This window comes from Carassius carassius, chromosome 46 (genome assembly GCF_963082965.1).
Source record: "Carassius carassius chromosome 46, fCarCar2.1, whole genome shotgun sequence".
Classification (NCBI taxonomy): Eukaryota; Metazoa; Chordata; class Actinopteri; order Cypriniformes; family Cyprinidae; genus Carassius; species Carassius carassius.
In genome coordinates this window covers 17,811,869-17,826,982 of record NC_081800.1, presented here as the reverse complement: position 1 = coordinate 17,826,982, position 15,114 = coordinate 17,811,869, and the positions used below count along the sequence as shown (strand labels likewise).

Genomic DNA, 15,114 nt, shown 5'->3' with positions numbered 1-15,114 from the left:
AATTTATGCATTTAGCAGACGCTTTTATCCAAAGCGACTTACAGTGCATTCAGGCTAACATTACCTAACTGAAATAATTGTCCAGGCAATGTGTTCTCTGTCCATATTGCATAAACAGACTCAGATTTCTTTATAAACAGTATGATGTAAAAAGTGAAACACTTGGCCAGAAACATTGGTTGTACATCAAACTGATGTGACTCACCTCCTTAATAAGCTCTGACTGGCCAGCTGTGTAGTTATAAGAAGTGATAAGAGTGGCGATGCCAACATAGGAGCGCACCAGCTCTGCAAGCAGCCTCAGGATGGTAGAAGTAGGCATCAGAGGTTTGCTGGCCTTAGCTTTGGCAGCTCGGCTCTCCTCCGAGGAAGCTCCCTTCTCTCCCTCCTGCTCCTTTTTCTCTTCACGCATTTCCTCAGGCGTAGAGGCTAGAGACAGAAAAAGCAATGACAGGAAAAAAAATGTCAAGAGCAAGTCAAGAAACTAGCACCAGTGAGAAAAATAAGGACATTGTAAGAAAGGTTTTGAGCTCTGTGTTCTTGTATAGAGGTTCACACCTTCTCCCTGTGGAGTTCCAGATTGGGAGGATTCTGCAACAGCACCATCTGCAGCAAACACCTGAGTCTGATAGAGTATAATTAACACCCACTATTAATGCAAATCCCACATTTCTGAGCCCATTATAGTACACATGCACTTGGGGCTTATTGTGTTTTTCACAGAGCAGCTAGTTGAAGTTGAAGAAAATGTGAGCAGTGATCCAGACATAGAAAAATTTATATAATCACTGAATTTTCTAGGTCTGGATAAAATTGATTGATTTGTTTATCAATAGTGATGCTAATTATGGCATTCTACGATAATTGATACAATACACAAAAATCAATGCATAATTCCATGTCATCTTACATTGATGTGGAAGGCAGACTGAGAGTCAAAATCGCTGCCTTGTCTGGTAAGTCTGTACTGCTGGTAGACATCATCACCAACATCCTGCAGGATCTGACACAGGTCTTGACTTCCCGGTACTGCGCCTGCCCGCTCCTCTCCTCTCTCTGCTACATATAAACAAACCCAAGTGGACCCCCAAGCATTAGGAGAAGTGGACGTTGATGAGAGATGTCAGCTTGATAGCTCAGGACCATGAACTAAATAAAATGCATGCTCTCGTTTTTTTTGTCTGATGATATTTCTTACCCTCTTCTGGAGCATGATATGCTGCTAGGGCATTCAGCATGTCATAGATGACCTCTTTAATAGTCTCTGGTATGGAGGGCAGTGGGGACAGCTTCAGGGGTGTGGTCTTCACCAACTGTACAGCATTTGGACCCTTAATTCTGAAGTTCTCAAACTCATCATCTGAGGCTGAATAATAGAGATATGTGAGGATTTAGAATAACACATTATGCTGATCTATTATTTCTGGGAGTTTTTCCACCATACCAGTGCCAGCACCTCTTGGGGCCGGGAGAGCAATTCGGATACAACTCTTGGCAGTTTCCGTAAAGCACTCTGGGTTGCGACAGGCCGCTGGGCCGAGGACACGAAGGATGTAATTGATCTCCCTGGAGCCCAGACTACCTGACACCACACCTGAAGTAGTGCTTCCTGCACCACTAGTGACAGCAGACCGTACCACCTGAAAAAAAAAGAGAACGAACGAGTACCAGTGAGACAAGGATAAACTATTTCAGATAATACAATAATAATAGAAATGTAGCTTTCATGTGAATATGCACCTTCTCCATAGTGTGTCGCAGAGTGGCTGGGTCTTCTATGATGTGACGGAAGAGCAGAGTGACCAGTGGGGTGAAACCATTGAACCCTGAGCTCTGAGTGAGGTTCAAAATCATACGAGTACTCTTGAGCTCTGCAAACATCATGGCGTAATGGTGTGTACGTGTGAGACGCAGACAGAGACGCAAAGTGGCATGTAAAGTGTCCGGATCCACAGGAACGCTTATCATGCTGACACAGGCACGGATCAAAACAGTGATCATTTCCTCCGTCAGCCCTTGTACAACAATAGCACTGGATCCAGAGGGGTCCTGAAGGGTAGAGGGGGCTGCTGTGCTTGAATCCTTCTGCTCTGACTCTTCTTTAGGGGGCGCCATCTCCACAACCACAGAGCTGGAATCTGAATAAGTCGTAAAAGAAAAAATTTAATTAAACAGCAAAAACAAAAAAATATACATATGAATAAATAAATAAAACATCCAAAATGCTAATGAATTATTATAATAATTATAATAAAATTATTTTATTTTATTCTTGGCCAAAGCTCTGCAAAAAGCAGAAACCAGATAGACTTTTTTTTTTTTAACTGTATAGGTTTGTGGTTTCTCCACCTGTGTCAGTCTGTGTCTCCTCAGTCTTTGCTCTCTGTTCACTCTCTTCTCTCTCTGTATCATTAACACTTCCAGATTTTGAGGTCTTAGGCATCCGTGGCACCCGCTGTACTGTCAACATAACTGGGCGTCTGTTCCCAGTCTCCTCATTCACCTGAAAAAAGAGATATAGAAAGAATCTAAGAATAAAGATCTACTACTCATACTGTAAGGCCACTGGCATAAATTCATCACATTTTTATTTGATCCACAATACAAGTGCTTTGACCAGGTTGTAGCTGTTACCTGCACCATGGTGTTGAACTGGACAGTGTATCTCCTGCGGCCTGCAGTGAAGCGTACGCTGGTCTCTCCTGCCCTCCAGGCGGAGTCAATGGTGTTGTTATTACTTGCACTGTAGCTGCACCAGCGGCCTGAACGGTCGTCAAACCAGCGCCAGTTATTTCCATTGGGCTGTAGGTACTAAGATGATAAGAATATAGTTAATATAACACTAGGGCTGTCAAAATTGCTCAAAATTGACGTTCGAATATTCCCTCTAAAAAATACACGAATATTTGAACTATTCGAACATCTGGTTGCGCATGTTGTCAATGACGCGCATTACGTCAATAACAGGCAAAATTAATACAAAGAGACATAACTACTTGTATAGATAGTCTATTTAAGTTTAAACATATGACAACGTATTACCTACACAAAAACAAGGAAATCAACTAATGGCCAAGACTGCAGACCTCACGCTCTCTCACCCTCACGTTCTCTGCGCATAATCATTTAAATGAACAAACACATTTTTGTGCAAGCAATTTAAGGTCGCGACTGTTGTCCCAAATATAGCAGGCTTCATTCAGTGATTGAAACAAATATTATTAACATTAATTTAAGTTTTACAGCATATAGAACTGACATTGAATGCTCCGAGCGAGCTGTGCTGTGGTAAATATGGAACTTTTCCTTGACATGAAATGATAAATAATCAAACCTCGGATGCATTGCTTGACAGAACTCCCCGAAGCGTGCCCCATCCGTGATACTGATCGGTCTCATGTCCTTACAAATGAACGAAATTATTTTATCCTTTATGGCCTCTTGTCGTGAAGCAGACAAAGTGCTTGCGGCGAGCGATGCAAAGTAACGTTAAGTGTCAAGACGTGACTGTTTAGCTGGAGTTCCACACATTATGCCATGCTCATTTGGGTGCACATTTTTGAGATGTGACCTCATGTTGCTAGTGGTCGAATAGAATGCAAACTGCTAACTGTATCTTAAATAGCTTGCATACAACTTTATCTCGCGGGTCAACAATTTTACCTCATTTTCTCTGCTGCGGTCGAGTTGGGCTCTGCACTTGCTGGCATCTTCCATGAAGACGCGTCAACTTTCAGCAGTGATGCTGTGCCAGACAGTGCGACTCCTGTGAGGCTGTGACCTGTCCCTGAACCCTCAGGCGCGCTAGCGCGCCCACTCGCAAAGCAGACAACCACGCCTCTACTATCGCGGGCCTTTTTTTCCACATTTTTTTTTATTCGAATATTAATTTTCACCTTCGAAATTCGTTTTTTTAAAACTATTCGAATGCATATTCGAATTTAGAATATTCGTTGACAGCCCTATATAACACTAGATTCAGAAGTTGTTCACTGCTGTCATATTGACAGTTTAGGATTATAACACTTCATCTGAAAACCTACCTTATTCATCTGAGCTCTTCGTTTGGATGAAACAGCCATTTTCTCATAGAAGTCAATAAGCAGGAGAACAGGGGTGATCCATCTACAAATAAACACAGGATTGTTAAAACAGACATGGGAAACATGTTTATATATCTTATTACATTCAAAGTGTTATAAATTGTTGTGCAAAGCCCCACACAATATTCCGCTCTTAAATTCTTCTTTAACATGCTTGGGTCAGCAGAGCTTTCTAGGAATGCTGATGTCTGAGCGCAGACTGATCACTCAAGCAGACAGGGGAAGGACAGGGACTCACTTGGGTGTTTGGATGTCCTTCTGCTCTTTGGCAGCTTGCAGACAGGGCTGCACCACCTCTAACAGCTTAATCAGCACAGTCAAAACACCACTGCTCTCCACCACCCGAGCACATGAGAGTTTTAGCTCCTGTGGAACATAGCATGACATGCTTTCATTAGAAAAGCACAGTGGGTGTGTGTACTTGTGCATGCAGATCCTTAAGTTCTTTTATGGGAAAGAGTATAAATAAACAGTGATGATGTGTACAGGCGACTGTGCAAGACTGTGTACCTCAAAGAGCAGAGTGAGCAGCAGGATGCGGGTGGCCAGGTTGGAGGCCTGGGGGAGGGTCGCCATCTGTCTCGTCCACTCGGACACTGTCTTGGTGTCGCTGGTTGTTAGCGGCACTGCAGCCTTTATCAACACGTTGGCAGCCTCCCACACCTTTGGAAATATACACAAACATATAGTTGAAGATGGGGTCATGGTTTTAACTCAAAGCCTAATATGCAACCTACCCAAAAATTATTGTTAAGCATTTTAGATAACAGCACTGACCTGGGCCAACTTACAGTAATGTGACCAGCACTACAGCTGATCCTTGTTAATCATGCATTTTTATGTACTGAAATCTTAAATACTGCTATTTCCAGTGATTATTTAACATTTTCTTTATACAGAAAACTAAACATTTAATAAAAGATGCATTTGTGTGTGAAAATATACACTACCATTCAAACATTAAGGGTCAGTACGTTTAATTTCAAAATAAACCTTTAGATCGGGGTGTCTAACTCCGCTACTGGAGGGCCGCAGCCCTGCAGAGTTTAGTTCCAACCCTGCTCCAATACACATACCACACAGTTTTCAAATAAGCGTTAAGGACTTGATTATCTGGATCAGGTGGTTAATTAGGGTTGAATCTAAACTCTGCAGGGATGTGGCCATCCACGAACTGAGTTTGACACCCCTGCTTTAAATCAAAATTATTATTTTTTTTCCTAAGACCACAAGAAGTACATTGATGTCATGTGTGTCTAGTTATTTGACTCGATGTGTACGAGTATCTTTCAGTTACTGCCAAAATACCTATTCCAATAAGTAAGTTGTGTGAACATATCGGTATACTGACCTGATTGACCACCTGTCTAAGGATGAGGTCCCTGTACTCAGGGCCGTTCCTTTTAACAGCAGTCATGAGCAGATCACAGAGGCGGTACACTGTGTCCGGCAGCTCGTCGAGCAGATGAAAGCAGCCAGGCAGCATCGAGTCTGTAAAGGCATGTAGCTCTGTGGTGTCTAGAGGCTCAGCTTCCTGGAAACGCTCCAGACAGCGTGCCTCTTCCTCTTCTACCCGCTCCCTTGCTCTCCTCTCATCCTCCTCACGCCGACGAGCTGCTTCCTACAAACAAAAATTAACATTGATGTGACACATATCTGTCCAAAGGCAGGGAAAGATTAGTGAAGATGAGAAGTAGACAGGTGAGGTGGCCTATGCTGTGCTACTCAGTAATTCCTATTTAACTGATGTAATGATTGTGTAGGTTCCCACCTCAGGTGAGTCTGAGCGCTGCTCCATGCTAACTTCTTGACCTAGAGACATGGCAATGGCCCGCATCATCTGGTCTTCTTCAGACATGGTGAACTCCTACAGAAACAAAGCTCAAAGTGACTACACTAACTTATAGCTTGTGTGTGCATCCTGTCTGTGTATGCTTGTGTGCATGTGCGTATGAGAGAAAGAGAGAGAGAGCTTTGTCTGCATGTTAGACTCTTACCCTGACAGCTGCGCTGAGCAGTGGTGGAGGGTGTGTGAGCAGGTACTCAGTGGCTTGTTCCATAGTGCTGGTGTTTATAAGAGCCTCCATCGCATGCTCTCTGGAGAAGCCCATGTCCATCAGCTGTGAAGCAGGTCAAGGTTTGACTGATTAGCAATGGATAATAGCTCTCTTCAAGTATTACAGATCTTGAATACAACACAACCTCATTTGTGTAAATGATTGGTGATTAATTTGATTAAATTGTTAAAGATATGCATTCATTTGTTTACAGTTTTTGATAATAACCTATTGCATTATATCATAAAACACACAAACCAGAAAAATTACAACGCAATTTCCCTGGGGGTGGGGTCATTTTATAAGGCATAATTAATTTAATACATTGTTAACATGTTATTAATTCAATTCATTAGACATCCTTTCTGATTATTAAAAATTAAACCATTAGAATTTCGAAAATTTCATAGGGCCTTACAACAAGAAGTGACAGTACCTGAGTCAACTGAGCCTGGTTGACCTGTGGCTCTCTGCGTGCGGCAGAGTTGCTTCCTTCCTCTGTGGAGCCTCCAGCAGTGCTGCCATTGGCACCTCCAGACACTGCTTCTCCAACTGCTCCCGCTGCTGCTGTAGGCACACTAGTCCCTCCACTGCTTGCAGAACTGCTCTCCTCATCAGGCCGAGCAGTGCCCTCCCTCTCTTTGGAGAGCCGCTCCTGGATGATAGGTTCTCCTCGTAGGATGTGGCACAGAATGGCCAGCATGGACTCAGCCATGCGTCCACCATAGACCTTCAAAGGCTTACGGTTCCACAGGTTACGAATACAGCTGAATGCAGCCTACACAAAGAGATAGGAAAATCTGAACTGTACTGCTTTGCAATAAAAAAAAAAGTGTATTTATATCATTTCTATTAAGATTTAATGTCATACCTTCTGGGTGACAATGAGAAAGCGCAATGCACTGAACTGTGGGGTGCTGAGTGTTGCTCCAGGCACTTTAGCAGGCAGAGAGTGTGGGGAGTCCAAAACAGTGCTGGGGTTCACCATCTTCTCTACTAGCATCAACCAGGCGTCTAGGAACTCTCCTGTCCCATCAGGCAGCTCAGAGTGCTCCAAGCCCTCTGACACGGGCACTTTACCTCCCATGGATAGGGCCCAGTTAAATGTCCTGATAAACACAAAGCATTTTTAATGATTGTAATGAGTATAATATTAGAGAAAGTCAATACAGCACAATTAAAGATTTGGTTCACTTCCAGAATAAAAATTTCCTGATAATTTACTCACGTCCATTTCATCCAAGATGTTTTGTAAGGTTTTTTAGGAAAACATTCCATTATAGTCCATTATATGCAGAAAAATCCTGTAATGTTTTCCTTAAAAACCTTACATTTCTTGGCGACTGAAGAAAGAAAAACATGAACATCTTGGATGACATGGAGGTGGGTAAATTATTAGGACATTTTTATTCTGGAAGTGAATTAATCCTTTAATGAACAAGTTTTTATTTTTTATTCAGTTAAGTTTTAGATCAGTTATTTATTTGATCAATTTACATAGATAACGCAGTACTGTTTTTTTGGCCATGATAATCGTGAGTGAAAATGCCACATTTAATAAAGTCTACTAAAAAAAAACTACTCACTCAAACAAAGCATCATGGCCACCAGAACAGAAGAACTTCTGCAGCATCAGATGGTACGGATACTTCCTCTCGTCAAACAGCATGGGTGATGTGAAGCCCACAGAGCAGATAAAGAAAGTCAGCCTGATTAGGAAAGAGAAGCACATAAATATTAGTCTCCAGGAGAGACAATACTCAGGGAAGTCTGTTTACAGACTTTACTTTAGCTAAACTTTACTAAACTATCAGTAAAGATACTAATGCTATGTTCAGAATTATAGAGTAAACTTTGCTAAGTTTATTTACCTGAAACGTGGAGTGGGTGTATAGGGAGGTGGCTGCCAGCTCAAACCCTTGGTGAGGAGTTTAGTAAGAGAAGAAGCGGTGGCCCGAGCCGCAGGTGTAGGGGCGGTGCCTGTGCTGGTGGTATGGTGAGAGCGCCGCTGACGGACAGGTGAGCCCACACAGAGCTTCACTAACAGTCCAAAGAGCTCTGCAAGAGCCCTGCCCAAACGAGAGGAGGCTGGGGAGATAAAGAGAAAGATGCAATGTTATTCAGAGTTTCTCATTTTATGTATTAAATAACCAATTAAAGTGGTTGAGACCGCTCCATTGGTGCTGACCTGAGAGCAGAGGCTTAATTTGTTTGATGCGTGTTGCCATTGCAGGGGTGAGTTTAGACTTAGTCTTGGGGTCAGTGCCTGTGGGCTCATCAGTCTCCATGGGAGCGAGAGAGTCTCCATCCAGGCCCATTCCTTCTAGCAAACCCTGAGCAGAGGGATCCACCCCCACAGACAGGGTCTCAGTCTCAGCTGATAGAGAGAGAGAGAGAGAGAGAGAGAGAGAGAGAGAGAGAGAGAGAGAGAGAGAAGGGCTTTAGAAAAGAAAAAGCAAATACAAACCAGCAAAAAACTACATGAAATGCAAATAACCAAGGTGCAGAAAGACAGGAAAGAGGAAATAAAAGAGAGAAACTGGTGGCTAAAAAAAGCCCTCAAAAATTTTACATATAAAATTATATTAAATGAGGAGGCAGAGAAAAGTAGTAAGATTTATGAAGAATCTAAGTGTGAAATAGCCACTATGCAGTTATTGCAGTATGTTTACCAGTTCTCCTTCCTGCAGCTGCTGTGCTGCTGGAGGGTTTATCATCTTTAGGCACAAGTTTCTGCATATCAGCCTGACCAAATTCACACCCAGGAGGCAAACTGCAAAAAAGACAAGCGGGACAAACAAACAAGAACAATCTGCTTTAGTTGGTAGACAACCACCTGGCCTAATTCTATACAATAGTAAGCAGCAGCAACAGATGTTTTCTTTCCATATTGAGACATACATAACTCAAAAATTAATGCATGCTTGCAGTCAATTGTGGAAGAGGGGGGTTTCAGTGCACTAAATAACTTTAGAAGTCTGTAGGGCTGGGTTTTGACACAATTGTATCATTCAATTACCAATTCGATTTGATTCAATATCGATTATTTTGGATATATATCAGGTACAGCACTTGCCAAATTTTTCTCAAGGAGAAAAAAAAAAAAAGTATTTTGGAACTACATTACTATAATATTGACGTTTACAATTTATAAGCTATAGGATTGTTAAAATTACACAATTAAGTTTTTAAAATAGTAAAATTACAATTACATAATATTTCTACTTCAATTCAGTATTTATTTTTTAACTACAGTCACTACAGCAATCTGTCACGCCACATTCAACAGTTTGAATACTGCAATGCAATAGGCAAGGCAAGTTTATTTATATAGCACATTTCGTACACAATGGTAATTCAAAGTGCTTAACATAAAATAAAGTAAAAAAGACAAGACAAAATGAAACCTGGGACTTTGTTTCATATTAAAAGCACCAATGCTTTTTGCGATTTATTGGATGGGAAGTGTCCTTTAATGTTCCGTCCATTAAAAATTTTGGTTTGCAGTAACAGTAATTAAAAAAAAAAAAAATGATTTATTGGCGTGAAGTTACGTGCAAAATGACAAACAGGAGTGCAACATTTTCGAAAAACAATAAGCAGAATGGACTGCCATAATGCAAAACATTTACTGCAGGCTTCAACATGGCTGTGTTTACGATTAAATTTCAAAAAAAAAAAAAAAAAAAATAGCATAGGCGATTTTCTTAGGCTATCAAAAAAAATATTTTTTCGAATATTCGTCGAATTTAAAATAAAAATCCACATTCGAATGCGCATATGAATTTAGGTGTGCATTAAGGAAGCTGCCTTATGAGCCCCGGTATGTGTTCCATTCCATCTCGCCGCGCGCACAGCTGTGTCTACACAACTTTCAAAGGCGGACGAGCTCGACACGCAGTATCTGCTTTCTCATCTTTCACCTCGTGTACGCGCACGAGATGCAATGACAATATATGTGTCATTGCATTATAAGGTTATGTTAGCCTATCCAGTTGAAGCCACTTAAAAAAAAAAAAAAAAAAAAATCAATGTGGAGAAAATCTTGTTTACATCAAAACTGAAACCAAGCCGTTCACACAGAATGCATATTTTGCGCATCTCATGTCTTTAAATGAAAAAATTTATCCTGTGTGACTGGTTTTCCGCCCTTTTTATTTATTTAACAATGCATGCATACATGATGCTGTTTTGTTTATAGTTCTTTAAGCAACTTAATTAATAATAATTGGTTCATAAACATTATTTTAAATATGTTTTTTTCACAGTCATGTATTCGAATGCTTTGAATAAACATGCAGTAATATTTTGCTCGATGCGCTATCTTGAGCCTCAGAAGAGAAGCAAAAAGCTTTTCTTCACCCTAACTGAAATTATGCATTTACAATTCGAATACAATTTGAATTTTGATCATATTTAAGTAAAAAATTCAAATTTAGTTTTTTTGACAGCCCTAGGCGATTCAAGCCCGAAACTGTATGAGACTGAATACCGGCTGAATTCACATTTCTGTTGTAAAAAGAGAAACATTGTGCAGAATTATTATTTGCTGTTATGCGTGTTTGTCTGAAGCTGCAGTTGCTGTTTGACGCCAGTTCAAAAAAAAAAAAAAACCTGGACGCGTTAAAATCATTTTCTTATTTTCGTTTTCGAAACTTGTGTTGGTTGATTCGTGCAATAGATTTTCGAACATAAAGTAACAGTCGACACGGTCACGGTTTTAGACTAGAGAGGAGAAGGGATGGGAAAAGATTTGGGCACAGTTTTTCCAGAACTTTGTGCTAAGTTAAAGCGGTGTCGAGCTGTTTTAATGAATTTTTTTAGATGTATTATGGTGCCCGAACCCGTATGACTTTAAACAGTGACCGCGAACATTTAGTTTACTGCAGCAATTTACAATCGGCAAGTCGGTCGGACTAAAAGCAAAAAAAAAAAAAATTTGAATCGGTGCTAAATTGACAGGGTCGGTCGGGTTACGGCAAACAAGAATATTTTTAAGGATGGCCTAACTGAAAACAGGCTAGACTGATCGATTCTCGGGATTTAAGGATCATGATATTGTTCCGTAAAAAAGAGAATCGATTAATAACGAGATATTGATATTTTTACCCAGCCCTAGAAGTCTGGCAAACATCACCAGAGAGAAGTGTATCATTTCACCAACAGATTGAGTTAGGACAGGATTTGAAAAGCCCACCACATACTTAAGTTTCAGCTGTGAGCAGGGGCGCCCCGGCCACCCCTGTATAAACTCTGGCCACCCCTGCGGCCACCCCTAGGATTATTTACAGTGGGTCCTATTAATTTAAATGCAGAATGTAAATTCACAATAGTTTAAGAAGTGAAAAAAAAGTGCAGCACCTGCTGCAGCCACAGTTTTGCGTCTCTGAGCAACATTAAAGTGTTTCGTTCCTGAATGAATCAACCGTTTAAATGATTCGGTTCAATCGCAATGACTCACTTATTAACAGTGACTCGCTGCCACCTATTGGCGGTTTTAATTTCACATTTAATGGAACCTTTTCATTTTTTAAATAATTTCAAACATCAGTTTTCAATGTTTTATCTTTAAAATATCAAAACATTATTTATTCATTTGTAACTGCAGGTTAAAGAATTCCATGTTCCACGGAGCTGCATTAAACAGTGTGTAAAAACATCTAAATGGCACTGTCAGATGCAGCTTCTGTTTTATCTGCATTGCAAAGATCAATTTTGTTGATACTGATTGCATTTGCTTGGTAACAGCCCAAATGCAAGTATTTGACCTAAAATATGGTGCACACGTTAAGAAACAATGGTGTAAAGGTTAAAAAAAAAAAAAAAAAACAATCAGGTGTCAGCACAATTAAAAATAAGACATCAGCACAATAGCACTCAGCAAAATAGTGTAATTATCGTTATCGATAAAATCCTAGAACTCACAGAGATATAACTTTTTGTCTATATTGCAAACCCTTAATTTTTTTTTCCTTCATTTTAATGTGCCACCCCCAAAATTTACTGTGGCCTCATTTGGCCACCCCCGTTAACATTTTCTGGGGGCGCCACTGGCTGTGAGATGAGAGCAGTACCAACCTGTTTGGTGTACAGAGGGACAGCAGCACAGTGCTCTCCCACACCAGAGAGCAGTAGAGCTGACTCAGTTTGTTCAGAACACTCAGACCCAGTTGAGATCCCCACTGATTCACTGAGATCGCACGGATCTCACTCTGAAGGAAAAGGAACAAGAGGTACTACATCAGTCTTCCCACTCTAAACATCTCACACTTCAACCCTCTTTCTGCTAAGACACTAAGCTTTAAATATCCGGGCAACAATAACTCAATGTGAAAACTGATATTCAGATTTGTAGATTATTTTCATTATCAAGTATGGATTAATCCTCACAGACTTCTGTGAACATAGCTACATTATTACCTGAAGCTCCTTTATGGCTAATGTCTAAATCATAACTGCACAATGTGCAAAATGCAGGATTTAATGATAAATATTATTCAAAGGTTAGCAGGTCTGCACTCAGTCACACACACCTTTAACCACACTGTTCGGTTTAGAGTATTTTTTTTTTTGCAATTTGTGGCATTTTAGTATGTCGTAACTTTAGCCTTATAAAACCTAATTACCCCACAAAAATTGTTGAAATGGCTAGTAGTTTTGGAAAACCACTAGCCACAGTGGCTAGTGAGCAAAACATTTAATATCAAGCCTTGAATACAGTGAATATGTGTATAATTGCAGTTAAAATGGGGTGTTATAGCGTCAAACACTATAAAGAGGTGCACAGTGCAAAAACTTTAGGAACCACTAATGTATCTAATAAAAAGAATATAGAACTGATTTGAATTATGAAACATGACAATAAACACTCTACTGAAACGATAGTTTATCGGTGTTCAAGTCATCTCAGGTATTTTTATAATAATGTATATTTATAATCCCTTGTTAATCGACATAGCCTTTTTTACAGTATATAATATATTTTATGCCTCATTCTGTGATAAGAAGCCCAATCAGATCAGAAAATGATGTCATTTCAAACATTCAAATGATGTTATGGAGTAAAAAACATGTTCTAAATGTTCTCTATTGTTGAACAATAGTGGAAGATGTTTACTGTGTCTGGCTTTTTCAAATGCACGCTGTAAGCTAGGAAAGCGTTTGCTCATCTCAGCACATGAACTCACAGGCAAACAAAAGCCAATTCTGAGAGAAATAAAAATGTACAGAAATTATTTAAATGCACAACCGCAATAATGACTACAGTACTGTCCTCGCTTAAGAAATCAGTCAGGTGGTGGGAGTGGAAGGGGATCAAGCAGGAGATTGTGTTGCTGTCGATTTGCGGTCTCCTTTTAATAAGCTTTGCGCATTTGTAAATCTTCCACGCTTGCTATTTGGGGAATGAGCCCAGCGCTCTGATAGGTTGAACTTTTTTTTTTTTTGCTGTTGCTTGATTTCAGTATTGCGCATGGATTAGACATCAAATCAGACCAGCGTACTTCGAGGTAAAAAATGTGTACAGGCTGGCAGGTCTGGTAATTTAGTAAATGTAATGTTTAGATGAGTAGAGGGAATTTGTTTTCCTCCTACCTTGCACCAGTTAATGTTTAGTTGTTTTAATTCTCTTTTCAAATGGTAAGCAATCCACTTAAAACTGTAACCCCTTTTTCTGCATGTAATGTTTAATTGCACACAGCCGAGACACATTCAGTACATTTGTTTGGTTGTCCCTCAAACTGCATATTGTTTGGAGGACAACATTGAGCAGGATGTGGCATAACAATTTTGTAAATAATGGATTTTTATTTTCTTTTTAAACTAATTGAAGCAATAATCAACAGATTAATTTATTATCAAAATAATGAATAGTTGCAGCCCTAATGAAAATACAGCTGCTTATATGCATACCTGTCCAACTCTGCAGGTATGAACAAACATCAGGATGTAAGCATGTGCTGCTGTGAGGGCGTGCAGCAGTGGGGTGGCTCGTGCTGACATTGTGGCATCTGTAACATGGCCTGCGTTGGCCAGCTCTCTGAGCAGCACAGAGCCACCAGGAACCTCGATGGGCCGGTGAAGAGGCTCCAGAGCAGAAAGTATGCTGTCCAACTGGCACAGTCCCTCCTGGAGAACTTTCGGCTCATGGGACAAAGTCTAAGACACAGTGAGAAAGTGAGGGGTGAAAACAATAAAATGAAATACTATGGGTACATTCATACTTGTAGTTCGGTTCTCTTGGTTTGTTTGGTCTGGAGCAAAAAATAAAAAGATACATTTGGTCTTGGTCTGTTTAGCGTTCACACTGGCATTTTTGACAGCGAACCTAACCTAAAGGCATAGTGATATGTTCACAACCTGGTTGGTCGGGTTGAATGATGTATATTTTGCTACAGAACTCACCAAACACCCAAACAAAAACTGTGTTCCACTTAAAGCGGAACCTTAGGTTTATTTTATGTTAGGTAAAAATGTTAGCCTGAATGTCGCTTTGGATAAAAGCATCTGCTAAATGCATAAACTTAATTTTACAAAAGCATAAAGATTTGTTTTTATTGTAAATGTACACAAATAAAGGAAAACCTTTTACAAATTCGATTATCTTTTTGACTAAAAGGAGTAGTTGCTTCCACTGGGGCGGGGGTTTCAAGTGATTGCACCGGCACTGCATGCACGCACACAGTTAAGCATTGCTACCTTGACAATGATGCCTGTTTATTATCATTAGAAATAGTCAAACATGGTCAAAAAACACTGCTCAGTTTAAGTATGTGCCGTTATGTTATCACCCTACCGTTATGCAAAACATTTTGTTTTACGTGGATATTGGAATGCAAGTGAAGTATATAGCTATAGATTCTTATATTTGTAATTCTTGTTCTTTTCTAAATACTGTTTATTGAAAGGATTGTTGTGGAGTGAGGGGAACTAAAATAACCAAGCTATGTTTACAG

The 15,114-nt window shown here is 40.1% G+C and overlaps 1 protein-coding gene across 10 annotated transcripts in view; it reads right to left on the bottom strand.

Moving 5' to 3' along the window:
• The window catches only part of LOC132129705 (E3 ubiquitin-protein ligase HUWE1-like), a 52,119-nt gene that overhangs the window by 25,399 nt on the left and 11,606 nt on the right, over positions 1 to 15,114 (bottom strand). For 9 of the 10 annotated variants that reach the window (XM_059541381.1, XM_059541377.1, XM_059541386.1 and 6 more), the window contains 22 exons: positions 14,072 to 14,317; positions 12,239 to 12,372; positions 8,833 to 8,933; positions 8,349 to 8,537; positions 8,032 to 8,248; positions 7,747 to 7,869; positions 7,032 to 7,269; positions 6,597 to 6,938; positions 6,101 to 6,223; positions 5,875 to 5,970; positions 5,455 to 5,724; positions 4,614 to 4,766; positions 4,342 to 4,469; positions 4,044 to 4,125; positions 2,635 to 2,811; positions 2,350 to 2,503; positions 1,741 to 2,138; positions 1,445 to 1,640; positions 1,199 to 1,366; positions 911 to 1,059; positions 559 to 625; positions 206 to 429 (listed from right to left, as the gene is read on the bottom strand). In XM_059541381.1, coding sequence (XP_059397364.1) covers positions 206 to 429; positions 559 to 625; positions 911 to 1,059; positions 1,199 to 1,366; positions 1,445 to 1,640; positions 1,741 to 2,138; positions 2,350 to 2,503; positions 2,635 to 2,811; positions 4,044 to 4,125; positions 4,342 to 4,469; positions 4,614 to 4,766; positions 5,455 to 5,724; positions 5,875 to 5,970; positions 6,101 to 6,223; positions 6,597 to 6,938; positions 7,032 to 7,269; positions 7,747 to 7,869; positions 8,032 to 8,248; positions 8,349 to 8,537; positions 8,833 to 8,933; positions 12,239 to 12,372; positions 14,072 to 14,317 — 3,975 coding nt within the window. The remainder of the gene's footprint in view (positions 1 to 205; positions 430 to 558; positions 626 to 910; positions 1,060 to 1,198; positions 1,367 to 1,444; positions 1,641 to 1,740; positions 2,139 to 2,349; positions 2,504 to 2,634; positions 2,812 to 4,043; positions 4,126 to 4,341; positions 4,470 to 4,613; positions 4,767 to 5,454; positions 5,725 to 5,874; positions 5,971 to 6,100; positions 6,224 to 6,596; positions 6,939 to 7,031; positions 7,270 to 7,746; positions 7,870 to 8,031; positions 8,249 to 8,348; positions 8,538 to 8,832; positions 8,934 to 12,238; positions 12,373 to 14,071; positions 14,318 to 15,114) is intronic. The other variant, XM_059541385.1, reaches the window with a different exon arrangement.